We start from the raw sequence: 23,919 nt of genomic DNA on the forward strand, positions 1-23,919 counted from the left end.
TTTTATTACTGCTGAGCTAAGAAAAGAGAGCAGTTAGTTAGGATTCTGCTCCTATTGACCTCTTAAAGTGCCAAGTATATGGTCATTCAGTGAATTCATATTAGTTTGGCTTTAATTTTTCTTTCATTCCCTTGTTGAATAGCCCACCAGTACTCACCCAGTCTAACAGCATAATGTTGACTGCATAGTCAGCAGTAACTCATTATTTTTAAAATGCAGTGCTGCAAGTTCTGAATTTGTTACTTACCTCGTTGCCAGTAAATTAGAACATATGCTACTTCCATTATTCTTGTGGTGTATGATAGCCAAAAAATGCTTTGTATTAATTGCTTTGAGACCTTAAAGTATTGTAATTGTATTTCTAATTCTTCGACCGGTACCAACATTGTCTTCCAGTATAATTTGGGATGATGGTTTACTTGAAGTGACCATTTACTAACACTAAGCCAAGGAAGCTCAAAGTTACAGTGGCTTTTAAGTTCCTGCAAAGCACAGCACTTGTAACAACTTAGTTTTGGATTGCTATTGGGGAGTGGGGGGCACAGGGAGGAGAGTTGGAAACATAAAGTGAATTATTATTTCAGCAAGGATCTGACCTATGCTAAATTTTATATAGCTATCTGAATCAGACAGGTTCGCATATGAATACTCCGTTCACCCTGCAGATTTAAAGATTTCTCACTTTAAGGATTGTGAACTTTTTCTTTTGAAATGGAAACAGTGAGTAGTTGCTGTAACATATTGCAAGCATCAAAGCACTTACTTAAAATACTGTCTTTTCACTAGAATTTAGGTTTTCACTACTTGGTTCATTTTGTGCTGCCTGCATCTTCGAAGTAGATACTTCTAATCCATTGAAGAGCTTGTAGTAAGGAAGAATGAGTGCGCCTTTTTTCTGTTCGAGCAGTTAGCTGCTTCTTGGACCTAGCCATGGTACCTCAGGAAGCAAGATAAATTTTGAAGGCTGTAAAATGTGCTTTCTAATATGAAATTGCACTGATTATGGCTATGTAAGCCAATGGCCCATACCAGCCTAGATTAAAGGAAAAAGTTTCCAATTTGCCAAAGGTAGAAAACCAAGTCTATTATATGTACCACAATTTTTAGTCCATTTTTCTTTAGCACAATATGGTCGGAGCAACATTTTGGCAGTCTTCAAAGTGGTAAACTCCCTAATGATGTGTTCTGTTAAAATTAGGTTGGCCATGATAACTGGGTACGCGGTACTCTGTTTCATCCTGGTGGAAAGTTTATTGTGAGCTGTGCTGATGACAAAACCATTAGAGTGTGGGACTACAAGAACAAACGGTGCATGAAGACCCTGAATGCACATGAACACTTTGTAACCTCTCTTGGTATGTATGGTTACAATAGCTTAAGTCATTATTAGGGAGGACGGTCGTTTGCATTTCCATATAGATTTATTTGCTTTGTGAAAAATGTTTCTCACCTAAATAGCTTATTGGTACAAACTCAGTACTAGTTCAGACAGAAGTGATTACTTTATAAAGACAACCTACAAAATTGAAAATAATTTCAAATAGTGTTCAGCTTGTCACTCCCATTTTGGTTTATTCATTCATGGAAGCTTCTAAGCAGATATGTAATAATGTTATCACTAAACTTACTTAATACTTCAATTTATTAGTACTGTTGAAAATATCACTAAAGTAATGCAGTTTAATTTCTTAATATGTATGTGATAATTCATCATAAGTACTTTCACTAGTTATGACCTTGTAACCGCCAAGCCTTCATCTTAGTGTTGCATAATAGAATTAAGTAGTGTCTAGCATCTGTAATACTGGACACTCTGGATCTGAATCTGAAATACCCACAAGGAATAAATGTGCACCAAGTATTGGAATTGTGTTCTTCAAATAGAAGAATGCTGAGGTTGAGGACAAGCTAAATGCACTCCAAAATATGAAGAAAGGAAACATTTCTGTAAGACATTTTGCAGAATTTAGTAATCCAAGGTAGAAGTATTGAAGCAGCAGGTAGGAAGTAAGTCACTACCCACAAGGGAAGAAGGAGGCTGAGGAACCAGTAATAAGCCATAGTTCTGTGGCTTTTTAAGTTTTGAATTGGTGTTGCCTATCACATGCTAGGGTAAGAAATACAGTGGAGCAGTTGGAAAAAAAAAACTCCTGTAAAAATGTGTGACTAGGTACTAAAATATAGTGCAGGGCTTCAAGGTTAGTAAGCTCGAGATAACTTGTGCAGAATATGCCATAAGAGAGAAGCAGATTGGCTATGTCACTGCATGGACAAATGGCTAAGATAGCAAGGAATATCATGGTTATAATGAAATCATAATGATTTTAGCATGATAGTGTGCAGTATGAGGAAATCAACTGTTCCTGAAAAGTTAAATGGGTAATATTGTGGAAATTCATGCAAGATGTGCAGGCTAAGATCAATCCCATTCTTATTCGCTTTGAAGGGAGCATAGTACACAGCCTCGATTTCCATGATTGACCAAGGGATAACAAGCAAGATTTTGTTTCTGATATGCTAAACTGACCATGGGCCCGTTCCCTCGTGCATCAGTTGAATTTGTGCTGAGCTGGGGGAGAAAGTACTGAATTAAACAGAAATTTTAAATAAGCTGGTGACTGGCAGGCAGAAGAAGTTAAAGAAAGCACATGGTGCTCAGCCCATATGATTGCCTTAGCAAACCCTTTTGTGGCCTTGTCAACATCCAAATGTAATATTCAGAAAGTGAAATAGTACACAAGATACAAAAGTAGATAAAATATCAGTTTAAAATGGCCAGAGTTAATGCAGACAGCTAACGTTTATTGCTGACAGAGGGGATAATGAAATATCTCATTAGATTTGGTTTGGTCCTAAGAATTAGCAAGGATTTCAAATTTACTGACTTCGTTGATGACAATACAGTTTTCAATTTCAGTAGGGCTCTTGATATTGTACCTCGTTCCCATTTATCTGCAAGAGAGGATTACTTGGGATAAGAGACAAGTTTTTAAGTGGGATTGAAAATTAGACAAACCAGAGAAAGGGTGGCTTTTAATGACTGTTGATCTGGCAAGGGCTTACAAATGGAGTGCTGTGCAGATTGATGTCAAGTAACTTGCTGCATCAGGGCCCTATTCACCTCCTCTAATGTAAGTGTCCCCTCACTGAGGTGAAATTTGATTACTTTGGCCAGGTGGTTAGTTATTATATATATACATGACTCTTGAACTAGCCTTGTGATGTCCACTCATGCATGTGGAGGTTATTGGGTTGCCATCATGAGTGGAATTCTACCTGATGCTTCCCTGTCCTTTGTGTGAGCTACTGTTTAAATATGTTGAAATTTGATGCCTATTTTAGATTCCCATGTAGGCTTATAAACTTGTATCTTGATTTTTCACGAACTTCATAATAGAACTTGATGAGCAATTTTAATAAGTTTCATATGCTAATTTTTGTTTAAATCTGCATTCCGAATGTATACTAGGCTAACCCTCTCTTATTTCTTTAATTACATATTGCTGTCTGCTCATCAGTAATTTCAGATCTATTGGTTTATCACAACCCATTCACACTTATGAGTAGACAGTGGCATAGTGGTAATATCACTGGACCAGTAATCCAGAGATCCAGGCTACTGCTCTGGAGATATAGGTGCAAGTTCCAACAGGGCAGCTAGTGGAATTTAAATTCATGTAATTAATCAATTTTAAAAATCTGGAATTTTAAGCTAGACTCAGTAATATTGGCCACGAATCTATCATAGATTGATGTGAAAACCCTCCTGGTTCACTAATGTCCTTTTGGGAAGGAAATCTGCAGTCGTGACCTGGCCTGACCGACAGATCCACTGCAATGTGGTTGACTCTTAGCTGCCACTCAGGTCAAGGGCAATAAATAATTGGCAACAAATGCTGGCCTTGCTAGCAACGCCCACATGTGAAAGAACCAAAAAATGCAAACTATGAAATTTTGAATTTGTGTTTTGTATTTTTTCTAGCTTTATGGAGAATTGATAAATTCAGCAAAAATGTATTTAATGTGAACATTAAAAGAAATAGCACACTCAGCACTTCATGTCATTTGATTTTGCTCGTGCACATTTTAGCTGCTAGTGTTATGAACCAATTCTTCAAATTCACTCAGCATTTCCAAGTAAGAGATTCCCTTGTTCTTCTTGGACATTATTTACTGCAGGAGCCCCATCCTGCAGAAAACCAGCAATACAGAACTTGTCTCCAAATGTACACCTAGGCTTTTACAGCACACTAGGTTAAGCTAGATACAGAGCAGTGAGAATCAGGATGAGATTTGATGAGTGATGTTGCTGGGGATTTGTTCTGGAGTCTGAACTTGTCCCCATATTTATTAATGACTTAGTTGATGGAACAGTGTGTCACACATTCTTGTTTGTAGCTGTTACCAAGTTAGGAGGGATAGTAAAAATGGGAGCAGCAGTGAATGGAACATAGGTAAGGGAGTGGGAAAATCATTGCAGATTGAGCCCATTCATTTTGGACCTTAAAAAAACAAAGTGGATTATTTTCTAAATGGTGTGCAACTTTGGAGGAGCAGAGAGATTTAGGAGTCCGGTGCTGGAAGGGGCATACCCCAGATTCACCAGCGACACTGGAACTCTTGGCGTTGAAATATGAAAAAAAAACTCCTAGGCCTACACCCCTCCAAGATTTCTGCACTCCCCCAATTCTGACTTCTTCATTTCACTAATCGCAGGCATCCTAGGCCCACTCCTCTGCAGCTTCCACCCTGTGCTTCTATATCTCTCGACCTCAATTTCCTCCTCTTAAGTTGCTACTTAAAACCCAGCTCCTTAAGATTCTGGTCAGCTGTCCTAATACCTCCTCATGAGGTGAGTACCTTGGGATGTTTTACTAAGTTAAAGATGCTATATAAATGCAAGTTCTTAAAGGGATCTGGTAAAGTAGATATTGAGAAACTATTTCCTCCACTCTGAAGATCAAGAACAAGGAGACATCATCATAAAATTGAAGCTCTGACATTCAGGAGCAAAATTGGGGCAAGCATTTTTTCAGACAAAGGGTAGTAGAAATCAAGAATTCTCCACTGAACGGCCATGGATCTGGGGCAACTGGAGAGCTTTCAGGGCTAAGATTATTGATGGAAGCGTATCAAGGGATGTGGAGCAAAAATGGGCAAAATTAGTTCCCATACCAGCCTTGATCTAATTGAATAATAGAGTAGGCTTGAGGGGTTGAATGACCTACACATAATAAAATGTGACATGGGAACATATAGACCCAAAATAGAGCCTCAGAAACTCTGTCCGCAAGGATGGTAGAAGCAAAGACTGTCAATTTCAAAAGGAAATTGGATGGGCCACTTGAAGGAAATAAGCTTGCAGGGCTACAGGAATAGAGTGGGGGAATGGGACTGATTTATCTTGTTCGACAGAGAGCTGGCATGTTCTCTGAGCTGAATGGTGTTGTGCCATAAATTAACCTTTCACTGTAGGACATTGGTGTAACAAACAAAAGCTGTTACATATTTTCACATTTCCAACATTTCCAGCTATGTTTAATATTTGTTTAAGCCTGCAGAATAATTGATATAATTCAATTGATTCAACTGTTGGAAAACCTTGCAGATTTTCACATTGCGGATGCCCTCCATTGTGTTGTGTGGCACTTCCACCATGCGAAATGGGATATATTTTGAACAGTTCTAGCAGCTCAAAACTGGGCATCCATGAAGTGCTGTGGGCCACCAGCAGCAGCAGAATAGTGTTCAACAGTATCTGTAACCTCATGGCCCAGCATATCCCCCACACTGCCATTGCCTTCAAGTCAGGGGACTAACCCTGGTTCAATTAAGAGGGCAGGATGGCATGCCAGGAGTAGCTCCAGGCCTACCTAAAAATATGTCAATCTGGTGAAGCTACAACGTAAGACTACTTGCATGCCAAACAGCGGAAGCAGCATGTGATAGGTGATCCCACAACCGACAGATCAGATCTGAGCTCTGCAGCCTTGCCACATCCAGTCATAAATGGTGGTGGTGGATAGTTGAACAACTAACAGGAGAAGAATGCAAAAATACCCCTATCCTCAATGATGGGGGAGCCCAGCCCAGTGCAAAAGACAGGGCTGAAGCATTGGCAGTCACCTTCAGCCAGAAGTGCTGAGTGGCTGAAACATTGGCAATCACCTTCAGCCAGATGTGTTCAGTGGATGGTCCATCTCGGATTCCTACTGAGGTTCCCAGCATCACAGATGCCATTCTTCAGCCAACTTGATTCACTCCACGTGATGTGAAGAAATAGCTAAAGGCCTTGGATACTGCAAAGGCAATGAGCCTTGACAACATTATGGTAATAATACTGAAGAGCTTGTGCCCCAGAAGTAACCATACCCCTAGCCAAGCTGTTTCAGTAGTGACAACACTGGCATCTACCGGGCAATGTGGAAAATTGCCCAGATATGTCCTATCCACAAAGGATAAATCCAACCCATCCAATTACTGCCCCATCAGTCTACTCTTAATCATCAGCAGAGTGATGGAAGGGGTCATCAACAGTGCTATCAAGCAGCACTTGCTCAGCAATAACTTGCGCATGGATGCTCAGTTTGGGTTCCGCCTGGGCCACTCAGCTCCTGACCTTATTACATCTTGGTCCAACCATGGACAAAAGAGCTGAACTCTAGAGGTGAGACTGACTACCCTTGAAATCAAGACAGCATTTGACTGAGTGTGGCATCAAGGAGCCCTAGCAAAACTGGAGTCAATGGGAATCTGTGGCGGGAGGGCAGATGGAACAGTGGGGGGGGTAGTCGGTGGAGATGGTGGCAAAGACTCTCCGCTGGTTGGAGTCATACCTAGCACAAAGGAAGTTGATTGTGGCTGTTGGAGCTCAGTCACCTCAGTCCCAGATCATTGCTGCAGGTGTTCCTCAGGCCAGTGTCTAGGCCCAAACATTTTGAGCTGCTTCATCAACGACTTTCCCTCCGTCATAAGGTCAGAAGTAGGAATGTTCACTGATGTTTGCAGAACGTTCACCATTTATTTGCAACTCCTCAGATATTGGAAGTAGTTCGCGACCATAAGCAGATTTAGACTGATAAGTGGCAAGGAACATTCGTGCCACATAAGTGCCAGGTTATGACTATCTCCAACAAGAGAGAATTTGTCCATCTCCCCTTGACATTCAATGCCTTAACATTGCTGAATCCCCCACTATCAACATCCTGATGGTTACCATTGACCAGAAACTGAACTGGACCAGCCATATAAGTATTGTGGCCACAAGAGCAAGTCAGAGGCTTGGAATTCTGTGGTGATTAACTCACCATCTGACTTTCCAATGCCTGTCCACCACCTACAAGTCAGGAGTGTGATGGAATATACTCTAACACTCAAGATCTCAACCCAATCCAAGACAAAGCAACCTGCTTTATTGGCACCCCATGTACTACCTTAAGCATCCATTCCCCCCACTACTGATGTGCAGTGACAGCAGTGTGTACCATCTACAAGATGGACTGCAGCAACTCACCAAGGTCCTTTGACAGCACCTTCCAAACTTGTGACCTCCACCTAGAAGGACAAGGGCATTAGATGCATGGGAACACTGCCACCTGCAAATTCCCTTCTGAGCCACATCCCATCCTGACTTGGAACTAAATTGCCGCCCATTCGCTGTCACTGGGTCAAAATCCTGGTCACTTCCCAGTAGTACTGTGTGGGTGTTCCTACAACACGTGGACTGCAGTGGTTCAAGAAGGCAGCACACCATCACCTACCTCAAGGGCAATTTGAGGTGGGCAATAAATTATTTTTTTTAATAGGATGTGGGCATCACTGGCTCAGCCAGCATTTATTGCTTATCCCTGATTGTCCCTGAGAAGGTGTTGGTGAGCTGCCTTCTTAAACCATTGCAGTCCATATGGCATAGGCACACCCACCATGCTGTTAGGGAGGGAGTTCCAGGATTTTGATCCAGCGACAGCGAAGGAACGGCGATTTATTTCCAAGTCAGGACGGTGTGTGGCTTGGAGGGGAACTTCCAGGTGGTGTTCCCATGCCCTTTCCTTCTAGATGGTAGTGGTCATGGGTTTAGAAGCTGCTGTCTGGTGAGCTCCTGCAGTGCATCTTGTAGATGGTACGCACTGCTGCTACTGTGTGTCGGTGATGGAGGGAGTGGATGTTTGTGAATAAGGTGCCAATCAAGCAGGCTGCTTCTTGAGTGTTGTGGGAGCTGCACTCATCCAGGCAAGCGGAGAGTATTCCATCACACTCCTAACTTGTCCCTTGCAGATGGTGCCCTGTAAATGTTCACCTAGCCAGTGGTGCCTACATCCTGTGAATGAATACATTTTTTCCACAAAAGGTAACCCTGTTGATCTCAAATATATTGTTATCTAGCAAAGTCTAAGTTACCCTCAAACTAATACTCTAGGAGCCAAGAGCAACCGAACTTGTCTTGCTATCTCTGCCCCAAATTAAAATTACCCAGTTTACCTAGGGCACATATAAGCCTGCAAATATTTGAATTTACTCATCATATTCTTTTTAGGAGGATTTAATTTAATAAGTGTTGAGATTGAATATTTTGGCCAAGATGCATAATCACAATTTTTGCTGCAATTAATATGATTGTTTTTTAACATTTGGTTGAGGATTTATGCTGCCAGATCTTTTCCTCAAGATTTTTGTACTGCAGCCACTTTTGTATGTAGACGTAATGTTTGTTTAGTTTTGTAATGGTGTCCCAGTCAAATTATGGAATGTTGCTGTTGCATTTGATTTCATATAATGCAGTTTGATTTGATGGGAAGGCTTTTATTTCAAGTTTTAAAAGATAAATTTCAATCGGGCATAGCTAACATTTCACTAATAAGAGGAAGCTTCCATTCTAAAGTTATAAATCTTTTGGAATGTTGCTGTAATGTTACGTAGCACTATAGATTTTTTGAGTGGGGAGGGGTTTGCCATGATCGGATTTGATCGAGATGGTTGTGATTGTAAACAGGTCCCAGTTCTTGTTGCTCTAATAAATTGTTGTGTTTTACAAGCTGACTGATGTCCCTCCCACCATTGCAATGTGATTGAAGTCTTGACTTTTAGTTCTTCAAAGAAACAGCTTCTTAACATAAGCCAATCCTAACAACATCTACCATCTTTTACTTTTAGTTGAACCATTCATCTTCTCTCTTATTGCTGGGCTCCCTATCTCCTATAATCCCACATTTCCATTCCTAAAACCACCTTGAAGAAATTTCCTCTTGTGGTGCTCATTTCCTCAACAGGTTGCCAAATTATGAAGCCCAGAACTGCCTTAAACTATTTCCATATCTGGAGGTGTTCCAGTAATTTGTGCACTCCAAGATAAGGAAGTTGTTGTTCATTTAGGTGATGCTTCTCTCGCCTTTGTCCTGTAACCCATCTCCATAGAAACTTTGTCTTTTAGAATTATTGTAGCTGTCGTTAATCTAATTTTTCTATTTTCTGTCCTGAGTTCCAAATCTGTTATGCTACACTTGCATCCTTCACACTACAGTTGAACTTGGGACCCATTGAACCTTTTTTACTATCCTTCTTTCTTAATATTTTAAAATGATTGAACTCCTTAGTACCTGTGTTTCAGCTAGCATAAGGTAATCACTGCATCTCTCCCTCTGATCTGTTATTTTCTTTTCAACCCTTGCATTGCCCAATTTTGTAGTCCTTGGACCTTCAACTATGTTTCATGAATTAAGGAACACAAATGTTTGACAGTTCATCCTTCAGTGGTCAGCTTCATTTGGAAGGTGCCTTTTGAATTGTTTTGATGTCAGTGAAACAATGAACTGACTTTTTTGTCTCATTTTTAATCCTCATTTTCTTACACAGATTTCCACAAGACGGGTCCATTTGTTGTCACTGGAAGCGTAGATCAAACGGTAAAGGTCTGGGAGTGCCGCTGATAGAAATGATCTTCTGGTTTTTTTCTCCTTCCCCTTCTTTCCCTTTCCGAATAACCCTAACCCAAACCTCCCCCCTCCCCTTCCCCGACCTCCGGATGCACTCAGTTACCATGGTTACCCATCAAGCTCTGTTTAATAACTATTGTCCTTTCATGTAAATTATTCTGGATGTAGATTGAGCTATTAAATGTTACACAAAAGTATTCATGCATGGTGAATCCGAATTGTATACTGTAAATTACATACGTTGTCTAGAAGTACCATAGGTAAAGAACAAGGGCTAGCATTGGTCATATTAGACCTGGAAAGCAGAAGTTGATTGGATAATTAGGGCACTGAATAGGACTGAAATTATATCAACAGTTATCAGAAATGATCTTTATTTTCACCGTCATTGTAGTCTAAAGCACAAAAAAATGTGTTGATTCTGCAATCCTTAAATCACTTTGTGTAGTACTAGGGTTCATTTGAGGAGTGTGTAGGTGTTGTCCATAAATTATCTACCGATCTGTTAGCCCCTTATAAAGGATTACAACCAAGAATCCAGTGAACTCAGTTGCAATGGGTGAATTCTGAAGACCATTGTTAGACTTCCCACTCAGGCTGGGATTAACATTCACAGATAATTACATTTTAAAATTGGCTTTCAAGATATGTAATAAATGAGACTATTCTATCTCTTTAAGCCTTCATGTCTTGCTCCCCAATCTTGAAATACAGTAGCAATGATCAAAAACAAAGCCTAACTAGTGACTACTAAAGAAAATTGATTCAATTTGACCCCTGCAAAGATAACTGCTTTATGGTTACAGTGTAACTAAACTGAGAATCAAAAAGTACTGTCTGGGGTGTGTACTATCCAAGGATTAAAAGCACTTCAGACAGCACTGCATCTGAGCATTGATAAGTCTCCTTTAGTGCACGCCGTTAGCTAGCTAGATATGGTTGGACAGTACATTAACCTTAAAACTGAAAATTCAAGTGGATACTTAACTAACTTTAAAACCAAAATTGATGCTTTGAATGACAAGCTTTGTAACACCATTTCCCATAGTAGACACATTGCATTCATATGTTTTAGAAAGATTTTAGTGGCAATTATTCATACCATGAAAAAAACCACTAAATATGCAACACTTTTAACTAAGATACCCAGCCATTTTAAACTGACATTTTTTGTAAATGTCTAGAAAAACATGCTGAAAGATTTTGTAGCAACTAGTGCCATTTGTTTTAATAGCTGTCCTTTTATTTAAAACATATGAAAACTTTGTGCCTAATCTGATTAACACACACTGCTTGAAGCAGGAGCCACTTATTTTATGAAGGATATACTCTGACTTGAAATAGTAAAAAGAAAAATAATTTCTAGGACAGAATAGTGTAAAATCTGCTTTGTTGAAGGCTATTTGCAGCATCTATCAGTTCAAATGGTGCTTTAGAATAATGAATCATTAAAAAAGCCCTTTGCTCTTTTTTGTTGCAGTGAAATGTGCACCATGCTTTTTACAAAAAAAATCTAGACTTTAAGCCAGTTGTCCAGTTTATAGACTGTCCTTGAACTTATTTTGGAAACACTTCTATTTATGATTTCTCTGATCCTTTTTGCACATGACCCACAGCAACACCTCTTTCTTCCCCCCCCCCATCCCATTCACCATCTCCCCCTCCCCCCAACCACCACCAAATTCTCTCTCCTTGGTACATATATAAAATGCCTTTGGTTGAAAACTTTTCGCTTGGAAGAAAGAATTATGTATAGCTTATGAAGGAGCCAGTGTCGAAGGAGAAATAAAGTGCAACTTAAAATGTCACATCAGCACTAGGAATTGCATCAAGTTCTGCTTTGTCGTGTCCAATCAATGCAATTTCTTGTTCATTCTGGAGAGTGTGCAGTGTTGTTTTGTGAATTCTGTGGCCGCCTGCCATTATAACTTCTGTAGTTCAATAGCAGTAACAGTAAAACAGCCAGATAATTCCAGTGTTGAGAATCTGTAAACAGAACATCAATTCTGGAAAGAACAATGTGCTCATTAGCAGGTAATTCACAGTAGCTGCGTAAATTACATGCAGTGCATCACGTGTAATATTTTAAACTTTTAGTAATGAATGCAGAATTTAAAGCTGCATAGGGTTAAGTTCCCAGTTGCCAATCAAAATTCTAATGAAGTTGGCCTTGATAAGTGAGCTGCAATGTTCATTTTGTATATTTATGCTTTTATTCTGAACTTATATTTGTGGCTCGCTCTTCCTAAAATCTGCAATACACTGGTGCAGCAAAAGAAATCACACTTTAGCAGCAATTCTAATGCAAAGCCTTTGTCAAGCAACTAACTGCAAGCGTCTGATAACGAGAATCCCATCTGCTACTGGTTTAATGTTTCCATGTCTAATATAAATGGTGCTGCCTGGAAAAAATTTGGTTTCAAAAAAAATCTGAAACCTGGTGATTTGGACAGTAGCAACTGTTACCTGCAAAAGATACTATTACCCTACAGGAGTTGATATGCCAAAAATTCATTTTCTCAACACTTCCATGCCTTCTACTGCAGCTCAGGTTATTCCATGTATTCCACATTAAGCCTCATCATAAACATTTAATGAGTTGAAATGTGACATTTCATGTCTAAGCATGGTATAAAGTTTGCTTACTGGTATTTCTTCTGGCAAATAGATTTCAACTCTGGCAGTTATGTTTGATGTGGTTGCATTCCAGATTAAATATTGTAACAAAGGTGCCCGTAACTGTTAGCACAAAATCAAGTTATTAAATAAGCTCCCATTCCTCTTTTCCTCCTTTTTCTTCCCTTACTGAAAAATACACTAATGTCAATTTGTACAATGCTTCCAAGATTCCAAACTTGATTCAAAAGCAATTTTGCTGCTTTCAGAACTCAAAACATGCTCTTGCATGCACACGTAATAGCTAGTAAATGCTTATTACGGTCACTGCCTCGCATGAAGCCTTACAATGAAAGCGAAGTCCAATCAACCAAGTGAAGTACAGGCAGCTTATGGCACTGTGGCTGTGTTAGTCAGAAACATCCAGTCACATTTCAGTGTTTTTTGCTGGTAATTTTTGTTAAAAGCACTTTTCTGTCAAAATGAACGTACTTGACTGACAATGGCACTCCTGTTGGATACTTTGCAACTAGAGAATGCTAGCACATGTATCAATAATTATGATTCAGTGGTACGATATTAAAGCTTATGGTGCTGTAAGGAAATTGAAACAGTAGTTGTGGTAGCTCAGCTTTGAAGCGTTTGCAACTATTTTAGCTTAAGTGTTGAAAAAATATTTTCTGAACAAGTGATTTATCTTGAGGCCTAAAAGAGCTACCTTCATGTTCATTTACACACCAATCTAACATCGTTATAACCTGCTTACATGTGGAATACAGTTCATTCCTTTTAGGAGCATGTAGAATTTTTCAATAATAAAATTCACTGTCTTGACCAAAATTGCTTTTGCCTTTCCATTTTTTAATCCAAAAATGTGTACATAGGAAACAATTGTTTTAATGAAGAAACTGCTCTTAAATGGAGTAACCTGTATATTCACTCGCTAAATGAAACGCATGAACCAAAATCATTTTTAAACCAATTACACATTCCAGAAATGAGCCCTTAACTACCCATGTGCCCCATTCCAAATCGTGGGTGACTTTAATATAACCGCTTCAATATATATTGGTTGAAACCATCTAGTACGATTTGGCCTTTGTTGAAGTTGAAAAAAAAAACTTGTATAGCATCTTGCACTTTAAAACAACAAAAACCGTCCTGCTTTCTTCAGTGCGTGTATAGTGTGACCAATGCTATGTCCAAGGCACTAAACAAACCTAGTAGCTAGCAAGTGTAAGGGGCTATGGAGCACTGTAGTTTTGAAAGCTTGGTTATAGACTCACCAAGCCCAGTCTACTGTCAGTACCCTGCTTCTCCTATTTGCCTCTTCCTCCTTTTGTGAATTGCCTGGTTCAAACTCCTCTTAAATGACCATTCCCACTGGAGCCATTTTTAACCCTTCAGACTCTGTTTTGTCAGCTATTTTACTGGCTGTTAATTGACCTTTGCCATTCCCACTGTATCATGTGATTGGCTGCTTTCTAGTCCTGCCTTTTCCCTCAAGTGTTCCTAAGGTGTTCCTGAAGACCAGTAGTGAACCTCCAAGTAGACGTTGTACTCATCACTGACACTATGGCAAGAAGTAATTTTACAAGCAGAAGCAAAGGGTGCAATTATAAGTACCAGGACTGTGAGAAGATAATTGAGCTATTGACACAGTACAAGCAATCAGTTAAGGAATGTATATACTGCTGTGTGTTTTACAGTAAGATTTGTTGCTATCAAACTGTGTAAAACAAGATTTATTCATGTTTTCTGCATATTAAAATCTTAATGTACCGATTGGTAAAGACTATTAAAATGCATACAAAACTGCTGTGCTTTTTTTTCTTCATGTGATGGATTTTTAAAAATTAAATCCATTGTTTTCAACTGTCTTGGACCATACTGATACTTTTACATCACTGGTCAAGATGTCGATCCTGGAATTGTGCAGCTTTTTAAAAAGCTAGTGTACTTGTTAATGAGAAATGAGACCGACCTTGGGTTCTAGTCCTGCAACAACACTGCTATTCAGTTTGGCAGAGTCCACAGCATGGTCTTATTGATGGATGTTTGTAATTGACGATCAGTAATTGTGAGTGTGTGCGCGCGCACTCTACCTTGCTATAATAAAAGCAAAAGTCTACAGGTGTGTTGGGGAAGGCGTAAGAGAAACAAACTGGTCATGTGTTTCACTACAATAAAATTGACTTTTCACGACATTAGTACTGAAAATGAAGATATGGATTGATCATTTTCTATCTCCCTTTGTCTTTTTTGAGGAATAATTATTCCATTGATTGTGAAATTACTTTATAGCTAATGGAAAATGTAAAATTATTTTAGAAGCTAAAAATAATTGGTTATTCATTTTGGGTATATTCTATCCTGTCTGATTTGTTATGTATAAAGATCAAATAACTTTTCTTCCATAAATAAAACTACAGCACACATACAAGATAATCGGGCAGGCAGACTGCATTGTTATAATTTTATTCCAGGTACTCCATGTTCTCAATGTGTGAAAGTTGTTTTTTTGTAAATGCTATATTCAGGACAACTGCAAAAATTTACAGAACATTGATTTATTCAAAAGACAGGAAAAATGGCAAAGAATGAGGTGAGTCATGAATGGCCTTAATAAAGGGTCTGACTTGAAGCTCGAAGACACTTGCCTTCTGATGAAAGGACTGCTGTCATCCTAAAAACATGCTTACATTGCGTGGAAGATAGCAATGAAAAGAGGCTATGAATAGTAGAAACCTAGAATTATAACAGCTTGAGATATGACTTCATGAATTTTGAAGAGATTGCCACCTGAAATAGTCACCTGTTACTTTCAGAGGACATCTTGAGATTTCCACTGTTCAATTCTTTCTTTAGTTTCAACAGTGTTCAACTGTTGTAAACGTTCTAATATTTCAATTTTTTCAAGTGGAAATGCTTCTGCAATCTCAAAGGATTATTTTCACCAGTTGGTCATTGTTTATAACTCCACTGGCTGAATAAATTTTTGATACCACTAGATAGGCACCAGTTGATGAACATTTAATTTTGAATTTGAAGTATATTCGTCTCCTTAGTTAAACCCCATACCTTTTAAAAATGGTAAATGGTTTTGAAAAGAATCGTTCTGCTTAGAAAGCCTATTTGTTGTTGAAAATACCATTAGCTAATGCTTTATTTAATTATCTTTCGCACTATGCTATTTTAATGACTTTTGCTTTGGGTAGTTGCAAAAGCTGTTTCTTTTTCAGCTGAGTCTATGAAATCTATATCTTTGAATGAGGAATAAAGAAAAGTGACTAATGGAAGTGGCACCTATTTAAACATAATATACTGTAATTTAGGATTGCTTTTCCTTATTCACCCATCTTTCTTTCACTCAACAACAGTGCAGGAAGAGAACCTCTCCCACCTCTTGACTGTTGAAACAAGTTTTCTCTCCTCCAACCTCAGCTGTGCTATTGTAGAGATATCCATTTTAGTGGCAGTCATTTGCAGAATGGTATTAATAATCTGTTTACTATCATGCTTTCAGCTAGGTATCTGCGTGTAATACAGGAATGGCAAGGAAAGAATATTTTACCAGCTGTCAGTGCAACTCAATGGGAGCATCCATTCCTGCGTCAAAATTGTGGTTTTAAGCCCTAATGTATAACTACAGCATATAATCCACTTTTGTGAAGAAAGGAGGGGGTGCTGCACTGTTGGTGTCACCTTTCAGATAAGCCATTAAACAATTGACCCTATCTGTTCAAGAAATATTATTGGAAAGAGAAGAGTTCCCACTGTGCTCAACAACAATTGTCCACCAGCTAAGTCCACATAAACACATCATATGGTAATTTATCACATTCTTGTTTATGGAATTTGCTTTGGCAAATTTGCTCCCATTTAGCTACACAATTGGTTAGTGCACTTAAAAAGTAATTAATAGGCTCAGAGTACATGAGATAACCGGAGTGCTTGTAAGATGCTATATAAATGCAACATTAAAACAATATATTTCCCTTTATATCAACATGGTACCTTTAATATATATATATAATATATATATGTATAAAAAAAAGCCCTGAGCCACGGTAGAAGTGACCAGAAGCTTGGTCAACAGTATTTTAAAAGGAGGGAAGGGTTTAAGGAAAGCATATAAGAATAGAACCCACATTGTAGATTCTTGCTAGTAGTGAGGTGTGGAGACTACTGTACAAGAGGGATTGAATTTTCAGAGGGACATAAATGAGTGGATGAGATTGGGTAAAGACATAGCTGAAGGTCATGAGGTATTTAAAAGCTTCATGCAGTGAAGTCTGCACTCAATAGTTTTGAGCTCTGAGCATTGTAAGATGCACACATGATTGTCAGGCAAATCCATGTGCATAACTAAATTTAATAAGAGCAAAGTACTGCAGATGCTAGAGACCTGAAATAAAAACAGTACTTTTATAGAAAAATGTAATCTAAAATGACAGTTTTAGATGGTGACTTTTCCCCAATAATTTGAATTGCTTGCAGTTGCCTACCCCTCCACCTCCCTTCTAATGTCTGATCACTTTTTCAAATCGTTCATGAACTTTCTAACAGTTTTGCTAACACCTCAAAATCATTAATAAAGATTGAAGTGCATCAGTACAAGCACTGATCCCTGCAGGATTCCACTCAACTAATGTCCTGTGCAGCCATTTATATTAATAACAAACACCTACAAGTACAATTAATTCCTTAATCCAAAATCAGCTTGCTAATATTACAGGACTTCTGACTTGTTTAGTAATTTTATGACATGGTACTTCGGCAAAAGCTTGTTGAAAATCTAGGTCTACAATGTCAAACTGACTATATCTTCCAATTTAGTAATTTTTTCAAAAAATTTAACCAATTTGGTAAGACATGGCCCCCCTTTTCGGAGTCCAGGTAGGGCCATCCAATTGAAGTCCACTCCCATTTTTATGAATCCAACCCTCTTGAAATCCAGACTTAACATTAATTTTTGTTAACCTTGGTTTAGCTGATGGAGTTGGAATGTAACAATATGGTTACTCTTACCACATTTTCCCCTTGGAAGCTTGGTGCTGCAACAGGGTCCAAATTAAAATTGAATTAAATATGCTTTTCATCACTTGCATGTAGTGTTTGGAAACAATCAAATTTAAGACAGCTTCAAGCCTTCAGCTGCTTGACCATCAATACTCGATAACTCCCCATTGAACCAATGAAGCCCTGCGACATCCCCTCTACAGATATTTCCTGATTCCTTTGTAATTTGTGCCCAAAATGCAGCATAATAGGCCCCCCAAGAATTTGAGGCTTTTAACAAACACTAAGAAGTTACAAATGAAGATGACCAAGGCAAGTAAGTTTCAGCAGTAGAGCAGCTAAAGTAGAAACAGGCAGGCAATATTGGGGATGTAGAAGTTAAAAGTCTTTGTGATGCAAGGCTATGGGTTCTGTAGCTTAGTTCAGTAAAATAGGATGTTTAGGTGGCAAGGTCTGGTTCATTCTTTACCCCAAAAAATTGAGAAATCCAAGATAAGAATTTTATTTCATCATCCTTAAATTCAAATAATTCCTGAAATCTTACAAGGGATTGTGTGTATCATTGTGCTAGTGGCAAGCTCTTTAGTGTTCTTCTGTGTGCCTGCCAATACTTATCCCTCAACCAACATCACTTAAAGCAGATTATATGCTCATTGGTTTCATGGATTCCATAGTCATAATTCTGTGATAACATTTAATAGTTAGCATTTATTATGAGATGTCAGCAACACCATTTTCATGTGTTGTATACAATCTGAATGTATGGTTGCAGGCAGTGTTTGTGAGCCTGTGACTTTTTTTAAGCTTCTTTGCTCATGCGGTTAGATGAAGTAGAGTGGGAGGAGGCTAATAAACACTGGCAAAGGCCAGTTAGACTGAATGGCCTGTTTCTGTGTGGTAAATTCTGTTATATCTCATTACTGTTTGTGGAACCGTGCAGTGTGCAAATTGGCTGCCCCGATTCCCGACATTACAACAGTGATTGTATTTCAAAAGTATTTCATTGGCACTTTGGTGTGTCCAGCAATCAGGAAAGGTGCTATATAAATGTAAGCTTATCTTTCCTCAAACATGGTTAACACAATATGATAAGTGAATTGAGATGGAACTCTCACGCACTTAACCTTTGTGTTTATCCTCATTGCTGGTCAAACACTAGTAATATTTGATCCTTTGTTTTCACCAGAAGACATGTTAGTTGAAAACATTTGCATTAATTGAGGCTACTTCTGTTACAATAGAAATATTTATATCACTTTATGCTAGCCTCCCATCCCAGTAAGTTCTTTTTTCAAAATCGCTTGCAGTTTAAATATGCCCCTGTGTTTTAAGCATACTGTGTCTAAGTTTTAAAAGCATAAAGATTTGTTTCAATTTGTGTTATTAAAATGTTTATATCTCAGTGCCAGTCACTAGCCTACACCTCTTTTAAAATTCTCATCCTTAAGTGTTCACTCCTTGCTACAACTTGACCAAACTCTGCATTGCTCCTAACTCTTGTTTGCTGTTTAACTACTTATGTGTTACCCTTTCCCTGTCATCAGTGGATATGCCTTCGCCCATCAGGCTCCATCACTCTGGAATTCTTTCCCTAATCTCCTCCAGTCTCCACTACCTCAAGGTCTCCCTCAACCCATTTCTTTAATCTTTTAATAATCACCCCTAACGTTACTTTTCAGCCAGGTCCAGTTATTTCCTTAGACCTCTGAAGTGTCTTGGTAATCATTTTCTATATTAAAGATGCTATAAAAATGTGAGTTATTGTCTTCTCATTTAATATTACTTTAAAAGCCTTTAGAATGAGGAGATTGCAATTTGGGAACATGCCATCAATGATCTACTAAATGCTGTAAATGTTCAGTAATTTCTTCTCTAGACAGAACCCTTTATATTGACTAAACCCAACAGTGCATTTTCCAGTTTCACAAAGGTGCTTTTCCCTTAATAAAACCTAAATTCCATACTTAAAACATTTTAACACATTGAAACAGTGATACTCATATAACACTTTTACCATTACACAAGTCTACATCCTTATTATTCTGCTGAAAGCACTTCTGCAATTGAAGCATTCAGTACATAAGACACTGACCTAATGGACCAAAATGTCATTTATATCATTTTTCACCCCACTGGAAATTTCAGCTAATTATTTGTGGCTAAATGATCTGTCAACTCCTACTGCGTTGCTTGGGGCAGTTATTTTCATTTAAACATTGTGCTGTGCCTGAATGTGTTGTGCTTTTGATTTGATGGGTTGTCCTCCATTCAGCTATTTCCAAGTTCTAGTTTTCATTAATAGCAAGTAACTAACAATTGCTATGCTAACAAAATAGATGAAGAAGTTGTTATGGAGAACTTATACTGTCATTAACATACTACTGTGTGTGGGGTTGACAGAAAAGTGTGTAAGTGGTGTTCATGTCTCTTTGAGAGTCTGAACAGAAACGGTTCTGAGAGGGAGGTGAATTAATATTGGGATAATATCTAATTAATCCAGCATTCCTTCAAGGATGAATGCGACTACACCATTTGGGAGAGGAAAAGAAGCCAAGTAAATTTTCTTGGGCTCATGTTGGTTTTAAAATGACAAGCCTGGTGAATAGAGTAAGGACCAAGTTGGTCCTGTGTTGCAGATGCTGGATGCAAGCTGGACAAGCAGTAGGAAATTTTGGGAGGAGTGGGGGTAAGATGTGTTTCTATCAATTAAAATTTGGAGTTCTTAAGCTAAGTGGTTGCCAACCAATGCTTAAGTTCTCTGACCACAGGTAAGGGGAGGTGGTGATGTAATGGCAACGTCAATTGACTAGCAATTCAGAGGCTCAAGCTAATGCTTTGGGGCCAAGGGTTCAAATCCCACCATGACAATTGAAATTGAAATCTAATTAATAAATCTGGAATATAAAGCTGGTCCACAAAACCATTGGGAAGGAAACCTGTTATCTGTTTCTGACCTGGCCTATATGTGATGTGACTCCAGATTGATTCTTAACTGCCCTCTGAAATGGCCTTGCGAGCCAAGCCATTCAGTTCAAGGGCAATTAGGGATGGGCAACAAATGCCAACCTTGCCAGTGATGTCCATATCCCATGAAAGAATGAAGTAAAAAAAGGATGTGTTCCTACAGGGAGAGTATGCTCCATATTAAGCAATAGTAAATTCTCCTAAAGAAATGTAGGAGATGCTCTGAATACACAGCAATGCCAGGCATCACCAGAGAGGTGTAAAACATAATGACGTTTACAGTAAAATGTTTCCTCCATTTCACGGGAACTGTTTTTGACTTTTTTCCCGACAAATGCTAACTGATCTGCATTTTCAAGAACCTACTTATCTGATTTCTCAGGAGTTTGGTTTTGGAGATTCTTAGTGATGGTTGCAGGGTTAATTCAGTTCCCGACTCTATTGGGGTTCAGTATTGTCTTTAACTGAAGAGGCCTGATTTTCAGTCTTATGCTGTTTAAACATTTTTTAGTCGGGTCAACGCAAGCTAGCATAGAAGGATACAAAAGCAAAATAGTGCTGATGCTAGAAATCTGGACCAACACCAGAAGGTACTGTAGATACTCAGCTTTTTATGCAACATCTGTGGCAGAATAACTATTAATGTTTCAGGTCAATAACCTTTTATCAGAACTGATGTAACAGGCTTCAAGCAAGTAAAGGGGGCAGAGGGAGGTGTCGAAGAGCTAAAGGGAAGAGCGAGGAAGACAGCAGTGATTAAATGACAAATGTGATGATGGTGCAAAGCAAAAAGAGCTGGTAAATGGTTAAGTAAAGAAACAAAAAATCGGTCTAAAAGAGGTGTAATCATCGTCAGCTTCCATCCAAAAAAACACAGGCCACCTGAGATATGAAATTGTTGAATTGAATAATTCCAGAAGCCTAAATAAAGGGATGCTTGTTTTGCAATCACTTTTTTTCTCACAGTGGTCATGAGATCTCCCAATTACATATCTTCCAGCATTACATGTACGTACATTTTTTTCTTACGCTATCTTTTCTCTCCTCTGCTGTACACCTGAACTCTCACTACAATTCCGTGGGTCCAGCAGCATTTTCATAAATCACCCAAGTGGTCATTTAGATGTGAGCCTTGACCATCCATGTCAGCATTATATTTACCCCAGGAGTCATTACAATGTAGCCCAAACTTTCCCACCCCCATTGTACATATGCACCATCAGTGGATGTTCCTGATACAGGAACCATGGATCATTTCCACACCCCCCCCCTGCCCCACCAATCCAGGAGTAATGAAACCAATCATAGCACTCAGTTGTGTTCTGGCTGAGAGCAACTACCTCAGTGAGACTTGGGATTGAAATTTGAATCTGCCTGATCTGGATGGCTTTTACACACTGGATAAACTCAACCCATGATGCAAAGATATATTTGTGCATTCAAAATGTGGATGACCACTAGGAACAGAAACCTTACTTGATTTTTTTTATCCCTATTTCACACTGTCCCATCTCTTTGTTCAGAGATGCTGAAACTAATTGAATTATTTCTACAATTGCCCCTGAGTGAGAGGCCTGCAGTACAAATCTGCTTGGTCTAAATGTCCCATGCTCACTCATGCATTTACCCACTGTGCTGAGTGCATTATTACTATATTTACTAAGTATGTGAACACATTGAATTTGTTAATTCATCATACATTTTTAAAAACAGATTCACTCTCCGCCCTTCCCCCTGCCCCCACCTCCCCCTTTCCTGAGCATGTTAACTGCTGCTGGGGCCTGATCCCATGGGGGCAAAGAACTCCCCAGTATCTCACCCAAATGGTCATTTTCCTTAAGGAAGTCTGGACTGTGAAATGCATCAATCAGGTTGAATTCAGTCCATCCAAGCAAGAACGTTCCAAGAAGAGTCACTGGAACAGCAATAGGAAGAAGGGTCATGAGGACTCGAAACGTCAACTCTTTTCTTCTCCGCCGATGCTGCCAGACCTGCTGAGTTTTTCCAGGTAATTCTGTTTTTGAATAGGAAGCAGGAATCCTTGCTGATTTACTTTCACCTATACAGAACCTGGAGCTAATTCCACTGTCTTCCAGTCTAGCTAAGATTAGCTATCTCAGCACTGATCAGGAGTTCACCCTGGGATTTTGTATAGTTTAGCTAGTTCATCAAATCTGAAATCTTTTACCTGTACTCATAATACTGCAATCACGAGACTTGTGTAGAAAGTTGTCATTTCCATACTTTAACTTGCACTTAGTGCACTTTGGTTCTTATTATTTCTGTTGTAATGATCTGGTCAGAATAGCAAAGTGCTTGCTGCATTAATGCCAATTCATTCATCTTGTGCTACAGAACTGCAAGATGTACAGGATGGAATTTTTTTTAAAAATAGTTACTCAGTACAGAGTCAGGTACTTGGGTTTCATTAATGTTAGGATAAAATTCTATTAGTATTTAATGTGAAGGGAAAAGAGCTATAGCTACATAAGCATTGTGTGTTTTTATTTCTGGAAAATTGTACCATTTACAAATTTTTCAGAATCGGTGAATTCCATTGCTGAACCTGCCGGTATTCTGAGTATCCAGAGAAATCCAAAGCGTCTATTTGAGATTTTACATTCCAAATATAACTCAGTCTGTTTACATTCAAGTGGATAGCACATTATCAGGCCATTTGTCCTACCTGGTCATCTTGGTGTTTCTGTTGCACATACACCTTCTCCCATTACTCTTCATCTCAATCGAGAGTTGCCTTCTGTTCCTTTCACCCACATGTGATTATCTAGCTTTTCCTTAAATGTATCTTATACTTGCCTTATCTACTCCTTGTGCAAGTTACAGCTTCTAACCAAGCCTTTGCACCATAAAATAGTGCTTCTAGCTGTTAAGGAGAGGCATTGTTCATCTTGAAAGTGTATGGTGGTCTTTGCATGAAATTAGTGGCAATGACATGGGGGAGTTTTATGTCAGATTGCATTAGAAAATGGAGCCCAAAATCAGTTGTGAGATGAATCTCAAGTTTGACCCCAGTGGTTGTCAGGAGCAAGTAAGGAATTGGAGAAATTGTAAACAGATATCAATGACACATTGACAAATATAAACTCAACATTAATTCTGATGAAGAGTGTGAATCTAAAAAGATTCTTCAATCTTTGCATAGGCTGCATAATCCCAGTATACTTGGTTTCAGATTTGTAGCACTCATAATTTACATTTTATTTCACAAATTCTGCACAACTCAGTGGCCAGTTGAGCAAGTGGTCATTAATGTTGAATTTGAGTTTGTATACACAAAGCACAGAACCCTATGTAATGGTGCCGAGTGAGGGGCAAAGTAAGTTGGTAAAGCTGATGTATGGACTTGAGTACTACTGCAGGAAGAGGA

General features: G+C 38.8%; 1 protein-coding gene across 1 annotated transcript in view; it reads left to right on the forward strand.

Annotated features, from left to right (window-relative positions):
* LOC121282793 (lissencephaly-1 homolog) overlaps positions 1–18,447 on the forward strand; it is a 107,134-nt gene extending 88,687 nt beyond the window's left edge. Inside the window, exons 10-11 of the mRNA XM_041196594.1 lie at positions 1,199–1,355; positions 9,850–18,447. Coding sequence (XP_041052528.1) covers positions 1,199–1,355; positions 9,850–9,923 — 231 coding nt within the window. The 3' untranslated portion in view covers positions 9,924–18,447. The remainder of the gene's footprint in view (positions 1–1,198; positions 1,356–9,849) is intronic.
* Positions 18,448–23,919: the final 5,472 nt, after the last annotated feature.

This window comes from Carcharodon carcharias, chromosome 10 (genome assembly GCF_017639515.1).
Source record: "Carcharodon carcharias isolate sCarCar2 chromosome 10, sCarCar2.pri, whole genome shotgun sequence".
Classification (NCBI taxonomy): domain Eukaryota; kingdom Metazoa; phylum Chordata; class Chondrichthyes; order Lamniformes; family Lamnidae; genus Carcharodon; species Carcharodon carcharias.